This window comes from Penicillium bovifimosum, assembly GCF_028826915.1.
Source record: "Penicillium bovifimosum strain IBT 22155 chromosome Unknown utg000002l_segment0_segment0, whole genome shotgun sequence".
In the NCBI taxonomy this organism is placed as follows: domain Eukaryota; kingdom Fungi; phylum Ascomycota; class Eurotiomycetes; order Eurotiales; family Aspergillaceae; genus Penicillium; species Penicillium bovifimosum.
In genome coordinates this window covers 397,203-418,568 of record NW_026622711.1, presented here as the reverse complement: position 1 = coordinate 418,568, position 21,366 = coordinate 397,203, and the positions used below count along the sequence as shown (strand labels likewise).

Below are 21,366 nucleotides of genomic sequence, written 5' to 3'. Positions count from 1 at the left end.
ATGTTCATCCCGGTACCGGCATCTTTGAAGCCGGAACCGCAAAGTCTCATCGAAGAGTGTAGAAGGTTTGCTCTGCTTTCCTCCTGGACTTCTCTTTCTCATCCATTAGTACTTTCATCCATCAAAACTTTCATCCATCAAACTCCCAAACTTCACAAATCAACCACCAGCCACCATGAAACCCGTCCTACTGATCCTCGACGTCCAAAACGGGATCATCGACCGCCTCGAAAACACAGAGCCCTTGCTCCAACGCCTCGCCTCAACCATCGAGGCCGCACGCAAGGCAACGGTCCCCATCATCTACGTCGTCACGGCCTTCCGTCCAGGCTATCCAGAAATCCCCGAGGGACACCCATCCCTATCCCCTATGGCATTCGTCACACGCGGCGGCTTCATCAATAACTATCCCTCGACACAAGTCCACACAACCATCAAACCCGCGGCCCACGAGGTAATCGTCACCAAGCATCGTTCCTCGGCTCTCAATGGTACGGACCTTGAGATGATTTTGCGGGCTCTTAGATCCAACGATATTGTTGTCGCTGGCGTGGTCACTAGCAATGCTGTGATGTCTACTGTGAATTACTTGGTTAATGGGGACTACCGTGTTACTGTGCTGAAGGACTGTTGCATGGATCGTTCGGAAGAGGCACACCGTCTGTTTATGGAGATGGTCTTTCCGCGTAGTTCGAAGGTTGTCTCCGCGGAGCAGTGGGTCGAGAGTCTTTCTTCCAGCCAGACCACTGACAACTAGAGGATGTCTTTTGGTGTTTGCGCTGTGGTTCGTTCACGTTGGTTTCGTTATGTAAAGTTGTGTCTGACGGAAATGACTCGGCGTGGAGTTGATCGGTGGCGTCGACTGACTCGGGTACCCGGCCACTGGGTAGTTCCACTGTGAGACAGTCAGACTTTCGGATAGATTGGGAAACGGTATTTCATATCTCTGCAGCTCTTTCTTTAGCTCTTATCCAATTCATCATGCGGCTTCATCTCTTCAAAGTAGGTATGTTGTGCGGGTCCTGAGTGACCAAATGAGTAAGAGAGCCTATGTTCAGTAGACGATCACCCAGTCCCTGCCCTAGGCGATTATGACGTCCAGTTTCGAGTCTTGAAAAACTAGAGAGGCATACAGTCTTTGAAGGTGCAGAGCCAAGTTTCAATTGCATTCGTTGGAAGAACGTCGTTATATTCGCTAGAGAATTCATGTACATATTTGCCGCTGTTTTTCGGTTCATATATAATTTCTACAGCTTCACCTGTCCCCGCTCCTGAGGAGCAGCACAGCAAGCCGGCTCCGGGTGCTCAGTCGACTTATTGAACGACTGAGTTGAGGCAGGTACATCCAGCGCAGGGTTCTTAGTGAAGAATCCGTCCGGCTTGAGCATCACACTGACGCGCTCCATGGGCATGACGGGGAAATCCTCAATGCGGGGGTTGTGAGTGAGGCCGAAGGCTACAGAAGATTAGTAACTGCTGTGTGTTATCAGGGATTCAAGGAATGGGGATAAACATACTGTGCCAGAGAACGACATCTTCGTTCTCGACTGCATCGTTGCGTCCAGCCCACACATCGACACCCTCGGACTGCTTGCTTTGATTTGTGAACTCGCCGGCGGCGAAGAGCTCGTCGTCCTGGTATTTGGTAACCCAGATCGGACGGTTCGCGAAGCGAGCGCGCTTGTTGCCGAAGGATTTCGGCGAAGCGAGCATCATCTGGCTGGGGCTGGTTTGGAGCTTGTAGGCGATTGGGTGGTGGGTGATGGGGTTGATGATGGAGTCGTTGCGGATTTTGAAGACGCGGTGGCGGTCGACGCTTGTGAAGGCGCTGCCGCTGGACTTGATGACGTTCTGTTCGGTCGTGTACCCGACGAGCCATGGGTTCTTGTCATCCTCGGGCATGGGGACACTGTCTTCGTAGTAGACTGTGTTCTTGAAGCCGTCTATGGCGGGGTCGATGCGGAGTGAGAACATGTGCTGGTGGAATGGGGCCATAACGCCTGGTCCGACGTTGGTGCCCCATGGTACGGTCTCGCCGTTTGAGTTGTCAAAGGGAACTGTGGAGAGGATACCGGTGGCCCGAACCTCGAGCTCAATGTTCGCTGCTTGGTCGAGGATGTAGGCGAAGATGTATTCGTAGTTCCCGACGGTGCAGATCATCTGGATCACGAGTTGGCGGTTGCGGACGACAGTCGCTGCGCCAGTGCGGTAGTTGGTGTGTTTGTGCTGGAGGCCATTGTCCTGTTCGTGCATACAGATGACATTTTTGAGTTGGATTGGAGTTCCTTGTGCGTCTGTGCGGTAGCCGTCGAAATACTTGATGTGTCCGAGACAGTCGCAACCGAGGGTCAGTTGGTTGGCGGTGATACCAAAGCCGACATCACCAACGTCAAAGGCCTGCTTGCGGTGGTAAGGCGGACGAGGATCTAGAATTAATTAGATTTTGTCGCTAAAGAGGAAGGAGTGGAACATACCGCCGTAGGGGACTGTCATCTCAGAGAGCGAGAGGCGGTAGAAGGTGTTGCGACCATCGTAGGTCACGTTGTGCAGTACCAGACCCTCTCGGTTGTTGTAACCCACGCGGAACCGCCACTTCTGCCATGACACGGCGTTGCCAATGACATTGAATGACGCTCCCTCCGGTTGCTGGACGATGTAAGGCTTCAAGTCTGTTCGCAGAGGCTCATCGAGCAGTTCATGCGCGTATTGCACAGTAGGAACCTGCTTCCAGGGCTGGGTCTCGGTGGTCCGAGCATCGGCCCCACCAGGTAAATAATCCATCCTGACCAGCTCGTGGGTGATGCCATCGATGACCGGGGAGAATTGGCAGGGTAGCGAATACTGGTTGTTCTGTGGGTGATCAACGGCCACGATGTACATGTAGCACTGAAACAAACGCCGAGTCTCCGCCGCGTCATCAGTTCCGTAGATCCAAGGGTCCATGCAGACAGTGTGGCCAGCTGGAAGCTTCAATTTTTCAATCTCGGCCTTGACAGCTGGGTGGTTAAGACAAATCTGCTCAATCTCGATCATTTCATCAACATCTGCAGGTCCCTGGACATCCTTGGGCAACTCTTTCGCTGACACGATGGACTTGGTGTCTGCGTTGATCAGAGCCTTGAAAAAGGACCCGTTGTCCAACCGGTGGAAGAGGGCCATCAGCAAGCGGGCTGGCTTGCGCGGGCGGACCTTACCAAGGCGTTCAGCCTCGAGGTATGGGACCACTTCATGCTTGGCTGGTTCCTGGAGATCGATGCGCTTGTAGCGCAGCTTGACACCAGGGAAGGCGGACTCCAAAACGGAGACTGCCACCTGGATCTCTCCAGGTGTGATGGGATCGAAGGGGTGAAGGCTTGCCATTATGGATGATGTGAATAATGGTCAGGGAGGATGCTTTCTGCGGGCATGGCAGTGGATTTATATGCAGACGAAATCCTGGGCCATCCAGTTCGTTCCCTTTTGGGCAAATCTTTCGCCGAGCTGGGATGATCTGATTGGTCAGGAGGGAACCCTTCGGCGCATCTTTCGCCCCAAACAGTTTAGCGCATTCATTTCCGATAAGCTGGGCGGAGCATTGCGGAGTTAATAGAGGGGTTGGAGCATATTTGGAGAAGACCTCGGGATGCGAAGTCAGTATTAAGTAACATGCAATCTCTCCAAGTTTTACATTTCATGTACGATAACTAAGTGTAGATGTTGTTAGATACACTTCGGAGTGTTCCCGTCCCTATGATTTCCACGGTTCGCTGAATGGGAGATAGTGGTCAGGTGACAGTAAGATCACGTGAGCGCCGATAGTATCCTAAAATGTTGGTCGGCCGGGATGGAAGTGTTTTTTTAACTCACATTATCCTGTATAACTCTTCATATAATCCAATATGAATCATTATCTTAGAGTATCCCTTTCCAAATACAAGTAGCTCATGAGTCATAGGTGGCAGAGCAATATTAGGAAAGTCGCTACGCCTGGATTACTGGATTTATTGTTGGATGTCTGTGCGCCTGAGGCAGCCCATGTTTGATAAAACCCAGATACTACGTAGCCTGCCTGCTCTCTCTCACTCTTCTCCTCTTCATCCACGGTTAGACTTACTGTAGACCTAAGAGGCTAAGACCACTAGCAACTCGATTTTCTGAATCTTTTACCCGGACCCATGTCGATCTTGCTCCGCAATGAATCCACTTTTGTGGATACGAGCTCTGCACGGACCTTAATCAGACCAATCATGTCTTAGTTGGTCGAGCGTAACACATTGAACAGTGAACACAGACTCGAATCAAGCTTCGAGTCAACCTCATCATGTCTCAAGTCAATTCCGGAGACTAGGCCCATGTTCCCCTGACGAACGTGATATTTGTATTTAGGAGCTGAAAAACCTTGTGCAAGAAGTTAGGAACAACCTGGAGTTGTTGGGCAACAATTACAGTCACAGCTTCATGAGTGTGAACGACCACTTGGACCAACTTCATGCTCAGGCCGCCTACCGCAGCTTTGGGCATGCGCGGATTTGTCGTGCCAGTAGCTGCGATAGTGGCGACCTGAGCATGAAGTTGGTCCAAGTGGTCGTTCACACTCATGAAGTTGTGTGGAAATCATTCTCGGTCTCGTTGTTCTCCATGTTACCACCGCTACTGCGATTCCAATAGAACCAAAACACGAGTCACCTGTAGGCTGTCCAGTGGATTGGAAACCGCACGTAGTGGAATGCGGCGATATTCCAGCTGTTGACGTCCATCTGGGCAGTCCTGTCAACTTAGAGAGGTCGATGGGTGTCTATATGGCATTCAATGTCTATAGATCCGGCAAAATGTCCACAGGCAGTCATCTACATACTACACTAGTACGGAGTAGGACTCGCATTCTCAGATAAGACAGGGCAGTGCTGGTATTGTTGGGTAGAAACTATGGAATAGATCGACCTTCCTTAAACACAAGCAGACTTAGCCATGCCTATCATCTTCCTTTGAAAAAATTACGCTGGTTCTCTTTTGGAACCGCGAATCCATCCGAGCAGCAAGTTGAAACATCCGACTGACCCTCATTTAGTCCGGAGAGCCTTCCATCTGATACCATACATGCATCCAGTGATGCCTGTGGTGCTGTAGCGCCTTTGGCACCAGCAACTTAGACGCCCAGCCACCTAGTTCAGGCGAGGCCTTTTCCAGCTGACAAGCCAGCTGACAAGGATACCCGCATTGAGGGCCGCCTCTCGTGCTGTCTCCTCACCTTCGCGTGATTCGATGTCGGGATTGACACCAGCTCGGGCAAGCAACTTTACGGCTTCCCTATTGCCAATATGAATTGCCCTCAGCAAGGCGGTCTCCCCTTCGCTAGTTTGCTTGTTCAGATCGAGTTGTCTCGAGTCTAGCAAAATTTCAAGAACCGCCAGCTTATCAAAATTAACAGCGAGAAGCAGAGGGAATGCATCTGCCGGACCGAGGTTGGGATCAAGTCTGTCCTGTGGGACGAAAAGACGGACCATGTAACAATCGCCGATGGAAATGGCGTGACAAAGCGGTGTTTTCCCCTCGTTGTCTTGAGAATTGAGGTCGACCCTCTCCGGCAAATAAACAACTCTGCTGACGAATTTCTAGCCATCGATAAGTTGACTGAGTGGCCCGCAGCAAGGCTTGATGGGGTCCGACCATTGCCATCACGTTCATCGATTCTGACGGTTGGGTCCGCGAGGAGAATGTCAAGCAGGTAGTCCCGGTCTCTCGACTTGAGTTCGTGCCTGTCGAATAACCTATGGATGGGTGTGCGGTTGTACGCGTCTCTCAGGTTAGGGTCTGCGGCTTTTTCGAGCAACTCCTGCACGATCTTAGGCTGATAATAAAGGCATGCTAGATGCAGCATTGAATCCTTGTCCGGTAGCGAAGTGAGACAGCCTGTGTCAGCCCCATAAGCAAGTAAAATCTTCACCTCCCTGTACTGTTTGTACGGATTCACTGTTGACTTCACGATGGCATGTGCCATCAAGGACATCCCGTCATCGAAGACATAGTTCGGGTTCACACCCCATTTCAAACAGTTTTTAATGCACTGCCACTTGCTAGCCTGAGCGGGTTGTTCGTGGGATCCTGCGACAGAAAGGACGAACTCGATCAGTTCCTCGAGTAGCTGGCCGAGCAGGCCGCCTTTGGAAGCCATGAGCCCTAACAGCTGCGCATTCTGGTTATTGATCAGAGGCAGCAATGAGAATGTCTGCCATGGAGCTGTTCTTGGAAGAGCAGACAGTGCTTCGACTGCCTTGGCGAACGCTTGCTTATTGTTCCGTAGTAGACTCCATAGTAACGCACGAAAATTCAGGATTACCTCGCCGGCAAAGGGAATCACTCAAGACGTGATACAGATAACGGTTGGTTAGGCAAAGACTGTAAACGTCTTTGTCAGGTAGCTGCCGCTCAATAAGCCAGAGCAACTCCACAGGTAGATCGAGCAATGTCGTAGGTCATGATTCCCTGCAAAGGGCCACGAGAGAGTGCGCCAACCGAATTGTTTCCGGTGGCAGTGTTGTAAGAATACCCGCAGTATCAGGTTCCGCCATCTTGTGCTTATATACGTTAGTTGCAAACCAAATTTTGGGAGACAAACACTGGCACTCACAGATTCGTCTGATACCGGATAATAATTCAGACGAAATGGATATTAGGTGCGTGGTATTAAGAAGAGAGAAGGTGCGTGGTGGTGAGGGAAGGCAAAGTGCGTGTTGTTAAAAGTAGAGGAGACACAGTGCGTGTTGTTATGGAGAAAGAAAACAAAAGTGCGTGTCCTTTATTTATGTTTGTGAGAGTTGAACAAACATCGACACTGCCCGAATAGGAAGGGACTCTCCGTGCATGCAGCTTCCTCGAACGTTCTAATTGTTTGTCATGTATGCAGCAAGAGCAACCTCGCAGTTTCCCCAAATTGTCCTTTCTGCTCTTTCTCCCTGCTTCTTCTCGGTTCAATCCTCTGACTTTCCCACAGCTTGAGGTTGCCGTACTCGGCTTGACATTGAGCTGTCGTTGCTCATTTTAGTTTTTAATTTGTACCTGGTATCTCTCCCGCTGCACTCTATCTGATGATGATGATGATGAAGTATCCATTAACCCAATCTAGCTCGCTTTATATGCAGCACTTTGTCTAATGACTTGCCGATTCGTGTATATTACCTACTGTGAACTCCAAAAGTGACTTCAAAGGGCGTAGAGGCCCTGGAATGGAGCGTGATCCGGCTTCAACCCACAGTTTGCACAAAAGCTGTAGAATCAATCTCTTAAGTTCTGTCAGTGTCATAACACCGGCCACTCCTATTGCGATACAGCCTGTTAGGCACGAACACTATCCCTCTATCTGTATGGCTTCCAAAAGCGGGTTGGCCGGAGACATTTACAGTCTGTCTCTACTTACTACTTACGCCGAGGATGCTGGAGGACGCTGGAAAACACTTTCAAGCACGGGATTGGTCTCTGGGGCTAAATTTGGGCGTGGTCTGAATGGATCAAATCACGACCAAGTAGAGATCACTTCCATTGGCGCTGCCGAAGCGCATTTCCCATGTAGTTTTTTATCCATTCTTATCGATAACGCATGGAAATCCCGATGCTTTTCGGGTGTCGTCCCAGTCCCGCGTGGATATAGAACACAGTAGGTAATTTCCACTTTCCGATCCATCTTCCACTGATACCCCTGCCACTTTAAAGGATACCTGGTGGGGAACCGCGGAAGGGCGGTGTAAGAAGTTATTACCCCTGTCTTATCCAGTCAAGTGACAAGTCCTGCAAGCTTGCGTATGACCACGCGTAGGTTTAGGCCCTCTCCATGTACCTCTAGGCTCTAGTAGCCTCGTCGCCACGGGAAGCGCCTAGGATAGACCTCCACTAACTTCCAGCCTATCTGGACCTCGTCACCGCTTCTCATCGCCCAAGTATACCGACCCGAAATATAGCTGCAATTGCGAGTCATGCCAGCACCGATCCAATCGGATCTTCCACCTTGACTTAGACTGTGACGAGGATCCCGTCATAATCCAGTCCGAGGATTTCAAAAAGGCCTTTCATCCCACCCTTTGATCTTCCCTCTCATCCGCAAGCCTCGCTGATTCTGATTTCCCGCCAAGACCTCGATCTTCGAAAGAATACTATAGTCCTGTCACATCTTGCGAAACTCAGCATGGACACACGAGAATTTCAAGATGTGGAATCCATTGCCAGGGGAGGCATATCTTTTGTCTATCAAGTCAGCCCTGGTGTTGTGGTCAAAATCCCACAAGACGACGATTTCGCCAGACAGCAATTCTGTAACGAACTACAGATCTATAAAACTTTCTCCCAGCAAGCAGCCTGCGCATTTATTGTGCAGTGTTTCTACTCTACGAACGAGGGGATCTTCCTTGAACATATGAAAAGTGATAGGGCTGATATCTTTTGCATAATGATTATTGACCAATCGAACAGACGAAATCGACCGCAAAACCGACGTGGTTACCAGTGTGAACCGATTGGAACCGCTGCACCTACGATTAGCATGGATGAATAGTGTTACCCAAGCCATCGCTTTCCTTGAAACGCTGAATCTCGCCCACGGTGATCTCCGACCGGACAATATTCTCCTTGACGGCAACCTCAGAATCAAAGTTACAGATTTTGACTATACAGCGCCATTTGGAACACCGTTTCTGGTTTGCCAGGAGCCTTCGGGAAGAACGCTGAGGGAGAATGAACCGGGGTATGATGTGGAAGAGGCGTATGGTGCCGGATTACTGGGACCTCGAACCGAGCAATTCGCCCTTGGCTCTATATACTACTTCATCAACTACGGGATGGAAGTATACGGGGATAAGATTCTCACGAGCGATCCGCGTAATCGTTATATAAAGATGAGTGAGTTACTGCAGGACATGCAGTTTCCAGTCATTGATTGTGATCCAATTGGCGACTTGATTTCCAAGTGCTGGCACAACCAGTTTCCCACCATTGCAAGCCTAGCCATGGCTACAGAGAAACTGCTCGAAGAACAAGTCACAGAGGAAACCAACTCAGATGCCGATACCAGCAAGAATGCAGCATCCACAAAAGAACTATGTCAAGAATTGGAGAAACGTGGACTGTTTGGTTTCCTTCGCTCGAAGAGCCCTCCGGTCTAGTAACTTTTCGGCGAATCACAGGCAATATCTGGCAAGATTTTTGTATTTCAAGCCAACTCAAATCCCCTACAATTCTTTACTGCGTACCGGTACAACGTATGGTTCGCGAGAAAAGACAAGGGGAGGGCCGGAATGCGACGCGAGGGGCTTCATGGGAGAATATTGCACCGCCTTCAATTTTGAACAATATCGCCGACCGTTACTGACTTCATCACTTACCTTTAACCAAATTACCGAATGAACCATTCACAGTTATTTTCAAATCCTCTTCCAATGTTATCATGCAAAGGGTGCGTGTTTCAGCGTGCTAATGTTTGAATCAGCCTTTTGGGGAACTTGGAGTTGGAACCTCAGCTGAGGTGGGACCTGCAGTCCTCACTTTTGTATCTGTCCCTTTGTGCTTACCCACCACTGTCGGTGTTGGCGCTGCTTTTGTGTCTTGGTCTGGCGGTAACTCCCCCTGTGTTGATTGGCTACATGATGATAGTGTTGGCTTCATTCGCATCCTGGCGCCTCTCGATCAGTGGCTTCCTGCCGCGCCCTGCTTCGGTCTCTTGGTCTGGCCGTAACTCCGTACCCTATTCTCCCTACCTGGCGTGGATGCTCTAAGGCTCATATCAACCTGGTGGTGTATATCTTGATCAAAGCTATTAAATAGGCATGTCAACAAATAGTTATGTTTTTAAACCTATTAAGCACACTACCTAGCTACCGCTGAGTTCGAGGTCGATGAGATTAAGCAGTTTGTGAACCAACTTTTGAACAAGTGATACCATTTGCCATGGAATTACACATCAGATAAGACGCGGCGCGTGTCGCTGTGTGATAATAATCATGATGTTGTCGTCCACTCGATTTAGCTCGCTGTACATGGATACATGCTGGATTATTGGGGAAATTCGTACGAATAGGCTTGCCAGTTGGCTAGAGGTTCCCCAGTTGGCTGGAGGCTCGCCAGTTGACGGTAATCTCGCTATCGCTAAGCACATGCCTGAAACTTGGCACAAGTGAATCCTGTCAACTGGACAGAATATTTTTGCTGATATTTTATTACGAAGGTACTGTACACCTAACTACCAGGCTGTTCCCTTTTTGTATATCGATAACACTTACAGTTACAGGTACACGCTTCACGCCCGCCCGTGTTACTTGGGGGATTCATCCCTCCCCGGGCCGCAGGCCCGGCAAGAACCTTATCTTGTACCGATTGGAACCGCTGCACCTACGATTAGCATGGATGAATGGCATTACCCAAGCCATCGCTTTCCTTGAATCGCTGAATCTCGCCCACGGTGACCTCCGACCGGAAAATATTCTCCTTGACGGTAACCTCAGAATCAAAGTTACAGATTTTGACTATACAGCGCCATTTGGAACACCGTTTTTGGTTTGCCAAGCGCCGTGGGGAAGGGAGTTGAAGGGAAATGAACCGGGATATGATGTGAAAGAGGTGTATGGCGCCGGACTACTGGGACCACGAACCGAGCAATTCGCACTTGGCTCTATATACTACTTCATCAACTACGGCATGGAAGTATACGGGGATAAGATTCTCACGAGCGAGCGGCGTGACCGTGGTATAAAGCTCAATGAGTTACTGCGGGACATGCAGTTTCCAGTCATAGGTTGTGATCCAATTGGCGACTTGATTTCCAAGTGCTGGCACAACTAGTTTCCCACCATTGCAAGCCTAGCCATGGCTACGGAGAAACTGCTCAAAGAACAAGTCACAGAGGAGACCGATACCAGCATGAATGCAGCATCCACAAAAGAACTACATATGTCAAGAGTTAGAGAAACGTGGACTGTTCGGTTTTTTTTCGCTCAAAGAGCTACTAAGAATTTTCGGGAATCAGAGCCCGCCATTACCAGCCAAGTCAGATACAATTCTTGAATGCTCTGGTACCAGCAGGCAAAATCTAGCTACTAGCCGAAACAGCATGCACGGATTATCCGATACGTCCAGGTCCATTAACTACTTCTATTCGCTTATACAAGATTCGATTCCGATTACACAAGGCAATCTTATTCAATGAATGAGTTGAAGTCTCCAAGTACGTATGGTTGAGAAAAGACAAGGGAGGTGTTCAGGGCCGGAATGCGACGCGAGGGGCTTCATGGGAGAACATGGCCCATCGGCTTCGGCACGAACTTCTCCTGAGCCTGTCTCCGACCGTTATTGACTCTATGACTTGTGGTGACCATTAACCGAATGAACCATTCACACTTGAATCCAAATCCACTTCCAAGGTCATCAACTTATCATGGAAAAACAGATGCGCGGACTTGGCCCCAAGACTGGCCAAGGAGGCCGGAATTCACGGCTGCTACTGTCCCTTTGCCCTTCACTCGCCAAGTTGGACATTCCTCATGAAATGTCCAGAGCCTTGCCCCAAGGGCCATATAAAACAAAGTCGCGTCCCCTGATCGCGTTGTTCGCCCATCGACTACGCCAACCGCAAGATCGCGCCATCGACATGGATTTGACTAACTAAGCGCATATACTACTTTATTTTTGGAATCAAACCCATTGACGTCTTCTAGATCGCGTCAATATTGGCTGCTTGATCTACACAAAAATACTGCCGATCCAACTTTCTTTTTTTTGCAATGCGAAGCGCTTCAATCCCGTTCCTTCTCGCAGGCTTCGTTGGGTACGCCTTCGCTGGCTTGCACCACCATCATGCTCACCTACATCGCCATCGCCATTTGATGCCACCTGCAGAAAACCTGGAACCCAGAGCCTTGGCTGTGGCGAATGTGCCTCATCTCCCCGATGACTTTGTGGTGGAATCAGTCACCCGCACGACTACGACTACGGTTTACGGGAAGTGCGCTCCAATCAGCACCATTCACTCTACGCTTACTCTCGTGAGGGAGGGACCTGAACCTACACTGTATAAACCGGACATCCCAGAACCATTTCAAAAACACTGGTATCAATTGCAGCAGCAGGCGGAAGCGATTCTCCCTGCGCCGACGAATATCCAGCCTGCTCAGACCCAGTTCACTCGCCCAACCGAACCGGAGGAGACCACAACCAGCTACAAGACAAAAACAATCACCAAAACTGCAACGAATACCGTACGAGTTACTGCAAACCCCGGAGCCGGTCCTGCACCACCTGCAAATACAGCCTCGGAATCTCCAAACGCAGGAAAAGCCATTCCACTAGCAGACACGCTCCCAGGGGGCTTGTCCGAAGAAGCAAAATCCGTCCCAGCAAAAGGCGGTCCCGCGCCTGCTCATCGCCCAAAGACCAAAGTCAACGGGCCAATAGACACTGTTCTCGGTCTACCAGGCCAGGTCCTCCCAGATCTACCGGTAGTCAACGAGATCCTTCCAGGACAAAAGCCAGAGACCCCGCCACCAGTGGATTGGACAGCACTACCACCGAAAGGACAATTCTCAACCAAGGGATTCGGCGGCCGGACTCAACCATCTCCACCACAAGAAAGGGAGATCAACTACCGTGGCAACGTCGGCAAGCCCTGGGGAAGTAATATCATCCTTGTCAGTCCCGCCCAGGCCCATCTCTACAAATACGTGGCGCAGTTCACCGGCTCGAACAATGAGCCTTGGACTGTGGTGGTTTGGAACAAAATCGGACCGGATGGGAAGTTGACTGGCTGGTATGGCCACTCTGCTCTAACGTTCACGCTTGCGCCTGGTGAGACGCGCTATGTTGCGTTTGATGAGGACTCGGAGGGTGCATGGGGTGCTGCGCCCGGTGGGAAGTTACCTACTGATCAGTGGGGCGGGTATTCGTGTACCTGGGGTGAGTTTAGCTTCGGTGATGGGGAGAATAATGGGTGGTCGGGCTGGGATGTGTCTGCTATTCAGGCTCAGGTTGCGGAGCAACATGTGCAGGGGATGTCGATTTGTCAGGCTGATGGGAAGGGGTGCTCGGTTATTACGACTGGTGCTGGCAAGGTGGTTGATGCTTATATTAAGTCGAAGAAACATGTTAATGGGATTGGGGGTGCTGCCGCACCTGGTCCCGTGCGGTTGAAGGTGGTGTTGGATTATCGGGGATGATGGAGGCGTTTTGTATATATGCATTCCTCTTGTTGAAATATCATCTAGTGACTTGGGAAGAAATGATGTTTATGAGCTTGTCAGGTTGTGTATTGTCTAGAGCTATCTTGGATATGGAGATTTCTTCCATTTGTCTTCTCCGGAACATACTAGTGCCGTTCCGCAGCGGGGATCAGACCTGCCCTCATGGCCTGTCTTGGCAAGGAGCGATCTCACTTCGACACTCCCCCTCGTGACTTTGCCAAGGCAGAGAACTGTTCTTCTTGTGGCGCCTGCTCCCCCATGTTCCAGGCTATCCTCGATGTCTATTGTCCTTTCGCTCAACCATATTCAGCATCTGTTGGGTCCATCCGACCGTGCGTTCGACACAAGCATCCTGACCCAAGGGAGGGATGGCATCTCTTCTAGCTCCCCCATGTTCGGCGTTGGTGGGGTGTCACCGTGATCTTCGTTGGGTGGTGGCCGGGGATCATAGTCACAGACGACGACCTGTCCACTCCCCTTCTGGGACGTCGATCGCGGCAACCCCCGTAAGTGGTGGGGGAGCGACGAGCTCCAACTGCAGGCATGAGACGGCGGGTGCGAGCACGTGGCCAGGGGCGAGCCCTGGCAGTCGCATCAAGGGCAGGGTGTGCGATGAAGACCGGCTCCGGCGCGGTGACGCTCGAAAGCAGGTCTAGGGAGCGCCTTGGTAAGGATGTCAGCCGTCTGCTCCTCGGTGGGGATGTATTGAAGCTGCAGGGTGCCATCTGCCACTCTTTCGCGGACGAAATTCCACTGGATGTCAATGTGTTCGGTGCGCGAGTGGAATTGAGGGTTGCGTGCAAGGTCCAAGGCGCCTTTGTTGTCGCCGAAAATCACCGTGGGCGCGAGTGGTGGTTCCCTGGTGATTTCGGCAAGCAGACCGCGTAGCCATATGGCCTCCTTTGCAGCAGCAGTCTCGCTCATGTACTCGGCCTCGCATGATGAAAGGGCGACGGTGGGCTGGCGTTTTGACTGCCAGCTGATCGCAGCGCTGCCGATGCTAAAGTTGTAGCCACCTGTGGAGCGTCGTGTGTCGAGGCAGCCGCCCCAGTCAGCATCGCAGTAGCCCTGGAGTCGCAGCTCCGCACCCGTGAGTGTGAGTGCGTGGTCTCTGGTGTGGGCAAGATAGCGAAGCACACGCTTCGCGGTCGAGAGATGCGCGGCGGTGGGGTTTGCCTGGAAGCGGCTGAGGAGAGAGATGGGAAACGCTATGTCGACGCGCGTGCATAGCATCAGGTACATGAGGGAACCAAGGAGGCTCCGGTACATCTTCAGTAGCCCTCTCGTTGGTGTGTGGCCCTCGTCGGCCGGTTGAAGCTTCACCTTAGGGTCGAGTGGCGTGGGTACCGGGTTCGCGTCGGCCATGCCGAACTTGTGGAGCAGTTGGTCAATGTAGCCGGACTGGCGAAGCTCGAGCGTGCGTGCGGGTCTGTTGCGCAGGATCTGCATGCCCAAGTAATACTTCGCTGCACCCATGTCGACCATGCTGAAGCGGGCGGCGAGAGAGGCCTTTGCAGCACTGATGTCGTCTGAATCTGGCCCAAACAGTAGTAGGTCATCCACATACACGGCGATGTATGTGTTTCCGCGAACAAAGACGGCGGGGTCGTGCTGCAGGCTCGTGAAACCGATGGAGGTGAGGAACTCTTGCAGTGTGATGAACCAGATGCGGGGCGCGTGTTTGAGGCCATATAGCGCCTTTCTGAGTCGACAGACCTAGTCTGGATGGATTGGGGATTCGAAGCCTATCGGCTGTTCGACGAAGACCTCGGTGTCGATCAGCCCGTATAGGAACGCAGTCTGGACATCCATCTGTTCGATGTCCCAGTCATTGGCGGCTGCGATCGCAAACAACATCTTGTATGTCATCGGTTTGACGACCGAAGCAAAGGTCTCATCAAAGTCGACTCCCTCAATCTGCTCGAAGCCCATCACTACCCAACGGCACTTGTACTTCACGATCTCGTTGTGTGGGCCGAGCTTGTGTTTCAGCACCCACTTTCCGTCCAGAACGTGCATAGTTTTGGTTCGTGGAACCAGTTCCCCAAGTCTCGTTCGTTTCGAGGGACTTGAGCTCTCGTTCGAACGCGGGCAACCAATCGCTCCACCGTGGGGATCGCTTCGCTTCGTCCAAGTTCTTTGGTTCGGGTGGAACGAGGCGGGCCTTGGTTTGTTGGTGGACCTTATGTGGAAAAGGTTCCTCGTCAGTGGGGAGGATACCCGCGTCAGAAGCCAGAAAGCAGTATAGCGGCTTGAGGGTCGACTCGTGTGTGGTTGCGAGCAGGCCGAGGCGTCTTGGGGGTTGTCCCTTGGTTGCTCTGCTCGATGTCCGAGCCGGAGGAGCTGTCGATAATGTCTGAGCCACTTCAGATGAGGCTGGGGACATGGTTGGGGCCACTTCAGATGGGGCCGTAGGTGGTGCCTGCGCCACTTCAGATGAGGCCATAGGCATGCTTTTGGCCACCTCGGATGGGGCAGTGGATGATGTCTTAGCCACTTCAGATGAGGCTGTAGGTATGGTTCGGTGGAGCCTGGACGTGGCCCCAACCATATCCCCAGCCTCATCTGAAGTGGCTCAGACATTATCGACAGCTCTTCCGGCTCGGACATCGAGCAGAGTAACCAAGGGACAACCCCCAAGACGCCTCGGCCTGCTCGCAACAACACACGAGTCGACCCTCAAGCCAAGACGCCTCGGCCTGCTCGCAACCACACACGAGTCGACCCTCAAGCCGCTATACTGCTTTCTGGCTTCTGACGCGGGTATCCTCCCCACTGACGAGGAACCTTTTCCACATGAGGTCCACCAACAGACCAAGGCCCGCCTCGTTCCACCCGAACCAAAGAACCAGGAACCTGGACGAAGCGAAGCGATCCCCACGCTGGAGCGATTGGTTGCCCGCATTCGAACGAGAGCTCAAGTCCCTCGAAACGAACGAGACTTGGGAACTGGTTCCACGAGCCCAGACTATGCACGTTCTGGACGGAAAGTGGGTGCTGAAACACAAGCTCGGCCCACACAACGAGATCGTGAAGTACAAGTGCCGTTGGGTAGTGAGGGGCTTCGAGCAGATTGAGGGAGTCGACTTTGATGAGACCTTTGCTTCAGTCGTCAAACCGATGACATACAAGATGTTATACTCGGTCTCCGACCCCTGGTCTGCCATCTGGCACGAGCGCCTTGGTCACCTAGGCGAGCAGAACCTAAAGAAGCTCCGAGGTATGGCCACGGGCATGGACGCAAATCCACAGGAGTGTCCTTGCATACACTGCCTCCAGGGCAAACTGAAGCGAACGCCGCACAGATCCTCGAATACGCGAGGCGCCCACAAACTCGAATTCTTGCATGTCGACATTCAGGGCCCCTTCGACGTCGGTAACGATGTGAGCCGGTACAGCGTTGGCATCGTCGACGACTTTTCACAGAGGGGCTGGGCCGTGCCCATTCGGACAAGGGACGCCCTGTCACCATTGCTCATCTCCTTCCTCGAGCAACACCAGCGGCCTGAACTTCGCTGCCGACGCATCCGCCTGGATCGGGGAGGCGAGAACATGGGATAATGATAGTCAGCTCATCCTTTGCATTAAACTTTACATAAATCAGGTAGATTAGGGGTGTGTCGGGAAGTTCATAACTTTCGAAGCGCCGCCCGGGGCTCTTTCAGCTGGAGGGCTAGACGTTTCACTGTGAGACAAGTCCACAGCACTCCTTAGGAGGTCTATCATCTCTGGCGTGTGAGGTACATTAAACCTTCGAACGCATTAAATTATTGTACGAAATAGACCAAAATCCCCTAGTGGTGGAGAAGTACAATTTGCGGAGCTTCAAAGCCCCGAGTCCACCCTATGCTGTAGGGGTGCTTATACCAAACCAAGAATCAAGCCCAAGGCTCTCATTCCAAGTATTCACCCTTGGTCTCTGCATGGATCACATCAAACAACGGCTTCGCACTGAACCAGCCGGCCATGGGGGTTCCCACAGTCTTGTAAGTGAATGCAGCATCGGCTTCTTCAATCTTGACCGTCTTTTCACCTCGTCCAGCGGCGGCTGCGTCCGCGAGGAGCTGGGCATAGCAGCATTTTTCAAGACTGACAAACCAAAACACGGTCTCTTCAATGGTATTGCCGACGGTCAGAAGACCGTGGTTCTGCAGGAGCGCCGCCTTCTTGTTACCCAGAGCCCGGGCGATATTCTGACCTTCTTCCTCTGCCAGCACGACACCCTTGAATGATGAATACAGCGCCAAGTCCTGATTCCGTTAGTCGGCAATTCTCATGCGCTCCTCTGAAAGATATGAGAACATACATTGTGGAAAGCACAGGCATCCTGCGAGATGATATCGAGCGGGCGGCCCAGCGAGCAAAACGCTCGACCGTGGAGACTATGACTGTGAGCAGCGCAGTTGACATCCGGTCGAGCGGCGTGGATAGCAGAATGAATCATAAACGCAGCGGCGTTCAGCATCCTGTTTGGGCCGCCTGCAATCACCTTGCCGTCGTGGTCGACCTGGATCAAATCCGAGGCCTTCATCAGCTTGAACGCCGTGCCGAACGGATTCACCCAGAACGTGCTCGGATCAACCGGATCGCGCACGGTGATATGTCCGGCGACGCCTGTTGATAACGTCAGTTCAATGACTCGCATAGGTTGCGGAAATATCCATACCCTCGTCGTACCCCTTGTCGCCAAAGATTCGGAATGCAGCTGCTAGACGACCTTTGAGGTATTCCCGTTCTTTCAGTTTATCCTCGAATACGGGCATTTTGGGCATTTGCATCTTGATCTTGGCTTTCTCGGCACCCTCTGCTTGGGATGACTGGGGAGCTTGGATGCTGACGGTGTTGCCGACGGTCTCGGTGGCGGTTGGGGGAGCCATGATTATTGTGATCTTGTCTGTATGTCTGGATGTTTGGACTGGGGATTATTGAGGTTGTTAAGAATGAGGAATTCCAACTCCAAACTATCTCGGCTCATCTCAAAGACAATGCGGGGTTGCTGATTATCAATGAGGTCGGATTGGATTGGTCGCTGGAGTGGACCGAGGCTGCGGATGTTCTCCGATGCGGGGAACGCCATCTCCATGGTTATCGCAGCACGCAAAGGGAAGGGTTCAGTGGTAAGATTGGAATGAGGAATGCGTTTATGCAATACGTATAGTCGGCAAATCCACCAATCAATGAGACGTTCAATTGGCGAATCCATTTGCATGTTGAGAGTTGAGACAAAGGGAACAGTCCCCATTCGGCTGTATGTTGCGGGGAAGTGGTTGGCTGATGCGAAGGAAAGAACACCGACTCATGCCTGCCACATTTACGAGGCAACAAGCCTCAGTTCTATCCTGCCTCCAGAAGAATATAGCGGTGGCAATATGTGTCTACTATGGCATTGGCTTGTTCCCAATACTCTTATACACCGAGGCTATCTTCAGACCATCACGAGAAGGATCAATGAAGGGAGCCATATAGAATGCCCGGAAAGGCATGTACGCGCCTTACTTTGAGTGAATTCACTGAACATCAATATATTCAGAAATACTAGACAATCAACCTATCTTTTCCAATTTCCATCCACTTTCAATCACCGAAGAAGCCCCTTGGGCAGAGCCACTCACTTAAAGCTTATACCCTACCACACAATTGCATGGTCCTTACAGAGCACCGAGGATGGCGTTGTAAGCAGACTTAGGCTGGAAGCTTCCATCGAAGAGCAATGGGCTGTCACCCGAGCGCCAGGATTGCTAAATCCATCGTCAGTATACTAATGTCGTCTGGAGGTTTCGGCCCACATACCGAGTCAGAGACTCCCCAAACGGTGATTCCAACGCAGTTCTCGACGTCGAGGCAGGCGTTGACAACCTAGAGGCCAGATTAGAAGTGACCCACTGTGTACAAGGGGGATTACTTACATTGACGTAGTCATCGTCACTGGCGCCGGCAATATCAAGCTCGGTAATGGCGACTTCGGAGACGCCGGAGGAAGCTAGGGTGCTCAAAGCAGTAAAGGGCTGTTAGCGCGGATTTTCAGAACAATGGGAGGGAGACTTATTCTTTGACGGTTCCCGATGCACCGGCGCTGTGCCAGTTAGTAAAATTTCTAAACTTGCTCAAAAAGGGGTCTTACCCAAGGTGAGTCTGGGAGCCTAGGAGGGTGTCAGTAAGAGCCATATGTCCGGTAGAGATGTCATTGCTTACCGATGCCATCGATGGGAATGCCCTGAGACAGCCACTTCTTGACAAGGCTGGCCATTCCCTGGGTCTTGCCATAGTTGGCAGAGTCGAGGCTAATAGTCAGTTAGTTTAAGACGTACTCGATGTTGACTGTGGGAACCAACTTGTAGTCGTTGATGTAGAGCTTGGCCGACGGGTCAACCGATCGGGCAGTCTCGAAGGCGATGCGAACAAAGTCTTCTCCCAGTACATTGGAGAAAACGCTGGAACGCAGGGTGCCGTCCTCGTTGAGGATCTCGTTGACCACATCCTGAATTTGTTAGTCAATATATGAGGAAATAAGGAGGTGCAGAACTATACCCAAGCATAGATCTTGCCCTTGTAGCGGCCCATGACGTTGGTGATGTGGCTCTGCAAGACCGATGTCAAGGTGTCTTTGTCGGTGATACCTTGAACCCAGGATGGGAGCTGGGAGTGCCAGACTGAGCCAGTCAGTGCATGTCCGGTCAAGCTTCATATCAAGCGAGAGCTTTGAGACTTACCCAAAGTATGGCCACGGATCTTCTTGTTGTTCGACGTAGCATAGTCAACCTAATACAATCAGCACACTTTTCCTCTGAGTTTTGTTATACTGCCAGTACTCACAAGGTAGTCGGATCCACCAAAGTTGAAGCTGCCTTGGGATGCTAGTGACAATGATAGTTAGAAGACGACATCAGAGGATAGACACAGCATCAGTAAACTTACGCTCGGTAGCATCCCACTTCATGCTATTCTCCGGAGTAAGTTGGCCGAAATCAGCCTGGACAATGGCCGAGGTAGCGCCGTTCGACAAAGTGCCTTGGTCACCACAGGTACCGAAGTACTTCTTGCCGTGGCCAACAAAGGCATCGTTGACGCTCGCAGAAGCCTGGCGACTGCCGATAACAGAGGCCGAGGAGAGCGAGGCGAGGAAGGCAATCCTCGCGAGAATCAAAGCAAGAACCATGTTGAGGAATTGAGTTGAATTGAACTGTGTAGGATATTGTCTGGCTTGGAGAATTGTCGAGTTCACCAGAGAGCTAACAGAGCTCCTTTATATACACGCGGTCTGGAATAAACCTGTCAACAAGGTCCGGCAAAGAATAGCCCTAAACCAAGGCACGGCCTCATCTAGACAGATTCCAGCTCCGCTTTTTACCCGGCGAGTCGATCACGAAACTAGGTAGGTTTCGATCAGGGGATGTCTGAAATTCCACGGCAATGTTTTGGACCCTGCGCGAGATTGGGTGGGTTTAGGCTGAAACTAGGGTCTGATGCCACGGTAAATGACATGGTCACGATGAGCCGAAATCATCCCAGGCTGTACGCTGAAGGCCCCTCGGCAACGGACCCTTGACTGTGAATATGCCTTAGTATGGTCAAGTGTATGCGGGGGTGGCTTGAGGAACAGGCTTGCAGATTACCCATTTCTGGCTGTTTTGGCGTTTTTTTGGCGTAAAATAGCTAGATGCTTCTAGAGACAACCGTGGCCCTAAACGAGGAAAAGTATTGGGCTCCCCTGCAAGGAATTAGCGTCGTCCTTAGCCCTTAGCGCTAAAATGCTGTGTGTGCGCCCTGCAGTCAAGCCCACACGTTAAGTGCTCTGCCGGGAACTGCTAAGAAAGTGACAATTCTACTGATAAACTGCAAGACCCTCTATAGCTAAAGCAACAACATGTTCAACTTCTACATTGGCTCCTCATGCCGAATTTATGTACATAACTTTATCTCAGCTGGAAGCGATATGATTGGTGATCTTCTTCGGAGCATTCAAATAACCTCCGAGCCATCATACGATACCTAAACCTCACGGTTCACCTCGATGCTGCATGCAAGAATATAGCCTGATCATGAAGTTATTACCTATAGAAACAAGGATGGTTGAAGGCCCATGGCCTGTTATCTCAAACGTGTCACATTGAAACAGACGATTCTTGGCGTCGGATTTGGCTACAGATCAAGCCAGTGATCTGCAGTGGTCTGAGCC

The 21,366-nt window shown here is 51.4% G+C and overlaps 11 protein-coding genes across 11 annotated transcripts; 7 read left to right on the top strand and 4 right to left on the bottom strand.

The window, feature by feature from the left end:
- Nucleotides 1–175: 175 nt before the first annotated feature.
- On the top strand, nt 176–757 carry N7515_001356 (cysteine hydrolase family protein; the record flags this gene model as incomplete). The annotated part of the gene is made up of 1 exon (XM_056662100.1): nt 176–757. One exon carries the CDS (start codon nt 176–178, stop codon nt 755–757), a length of 582 nt encoding a protein of 193 aa, XP_056524213.1.
- Nucleotides 758–1,247: 490 nt separating this feature from the next.
- On the bottom strand, nt 1,248–3,360 carry N7515_001355 (Copper amine oxidase N2-terminal; the record flags this gene model as incomplete). The annotated part of the gene is made up of 3 exons (XM_056662099.1): nt 1,248–1,456; nt 1,518–2,426; nt 2,475–3,360. The coding sequence occupies 3 exons, from the start codon at nt 3,358–3,360 to the stop codon at nt 1,248–1,250; spliced, it is 2,004 nt and encodes a 667-aa protein (XP_056524212.1).
- Nucleotides 3,361–5,141: 1,781 nt separating this feature from the next.
- N7515_001354 (ankyrin repeat domain-containing protein) lies at nt 5,142–6,334 on the bottom strand (the record flags this gene model as incomplete). Its single annotated transcript, XM_056662098.1, has 2 exons — nt 5,142–5,591; nt 5,675–6,334. Coding segments are annotated over 2 exons (1,110 nt in total), but the record flags the coding sequence as incomplete, so codon positions are not given.
- Nucleotides 6,335–8,155: 1,821 nt separating this feature from the next.
- N7515_001353 (protein kinase-like protein) lies at nt 8,156–9,128 on the top strand (the record flags this gene model as incomplete). The annotated part of the gene is made up of 2 exons (XM_056662097.1): nt 8,156–8,390; nt 8,440–9,128. The coding sequence occupies 2 exons, from the start codon at nt 8,156–8,158 to the stop codon at nt 9,126–9,128; spliced, it is 924 nt and encodes a 307-aa protein (XP_056524210.1).
- A 1,237-nt stretch (nt 9,129–10,365) lies between these two features.
- On the top strand, nt 10,366–10,800 carry N7515_001352 (uncharacterized protein; the record flags this gene model as incomplete). Its single annotated transcript, XM_056662096.1, has 1 exon — nt 10,366–10,800. One exon carries the CDS (start codon nt 10,366–10,368, stop codon nt 10,798–10,800), a length of 435 nt encoding a protein of 144 aa, XP_056524209.1.
- Nucleotides 10,801–11,738: 938 nt separating this feature from the next.
- N7515_001351 (uncharacterized protein) lies at nt 11,739–13,166 on the top strand (the record flags this gene model as incomplete). The annotated part of the gene is made up of 1 exon (XM_056662095.1): nt 11,739–13,166. One exon carries the CDS (start codon nt 11,739–11,741, stop codon nt 13,164–13,166), a length of 1,428 nt encoding a protein of 475 aa, XP_056524208.1.
- A 2,408-nt stretch (nt 13,167–15,574) lies between these two features.
- On the top strand, nt 15,575–15,948 carry N7515_001350 (uncharacterized protein; the record flags this gene model as incomplete). Its single annotated transcript, XM_056662094.1, has 2 exons — nt 15,575–15,704; nt 15,770–15,948. 2 exons carry the CDS (start codon nt 15,575–15,577, stop codon nt 15,946–15,948), a joined length of 309 nt encoding a protein of 102 aa, XP_056524207.1.
- Nucleotides 15,949–16,412: 464 nt separating this feature from the next.
- N7515_001349 (GAG-pre-integrase domain-containing protein) lies at nt 16,413–16,751 on the top strand (the record flags this gene model as incomplete). Its single annotated transcript, XM_056662093.1, has 1 exon — nt 16,413–16,751. The coding sequence occupies one exon, from the start codon at nt 16,413–16,415 to the stop codon at nt 16,749–16,751; it is 339 nt and encodes a 112-aa protein (XP_056524206.1).
- Nucleotides 16,752–17,083: 332 nt separating this feature from the next.
- On the bottom strand, nt 17,084–18,067 carry N7515_001348 (uncharacterized protein; the record flags this gene model as incomplete). The annotated part of the gene is made up of 3 exons (XM_056662092.1): nt 17,084–17,440; nt 17,497–17,804; nt 17,857–18,067. 3 exons carry the CDS (start codon nt 18,065–18,067, stop codon nt 17,084–17,086), a joined length of 876 nt encoding a protein of 291 aa, XP_056524205.1.
- Nucleotides 18,068–18,096: 29 nt separating this feature from the next.
- N7515_001347 (uncharacterized protein) lies at nt 18,097–18,348 on the top strand (the record flags this gene model as incomplete). The annotated part of the gene is made up of 1 exon (XM_056662091.1): nt 18,097–18,348. The coding sequence occupies one exon, from the start codon at nt 18,097–18,099 to the stop codon at nt 18,346–18,348; it is 252 nt and encodes an 83-aa protein (XP_056524204.1).
- Nucleotides 18,349–18,838: 490 nt separating this feature from the next.
- On the bottom strand, nt 18,839–20,346 carry N7515_001346 (endo-1,4-beta-xylanase; the record flags this gene model as incomplete). Its single annotated transcript, XM_056662090.1, has 11 exons — nt 18,839–18,928; nt 18,981–19,046; nt 19,097–19,195; nt 19,245–19,263; nt 19,312–19,330; nt 19,383–19,471; nt 19,523–19,668; nt 19,719–19,840; nt 19,901–19,949; nt 20,004–20,044; nt 20,106–20,346. The coding sequence occupies 11 exons, from the start codon at nt 20,344–20,346 to the stop codon at nt 18,839–18,841; spliced, it is 981 nt and encodes a 326-aa protein (XP_056524203.1).
- Nucleotides 20,347–21,366: the final 1,020 nt, after the last annotated feature.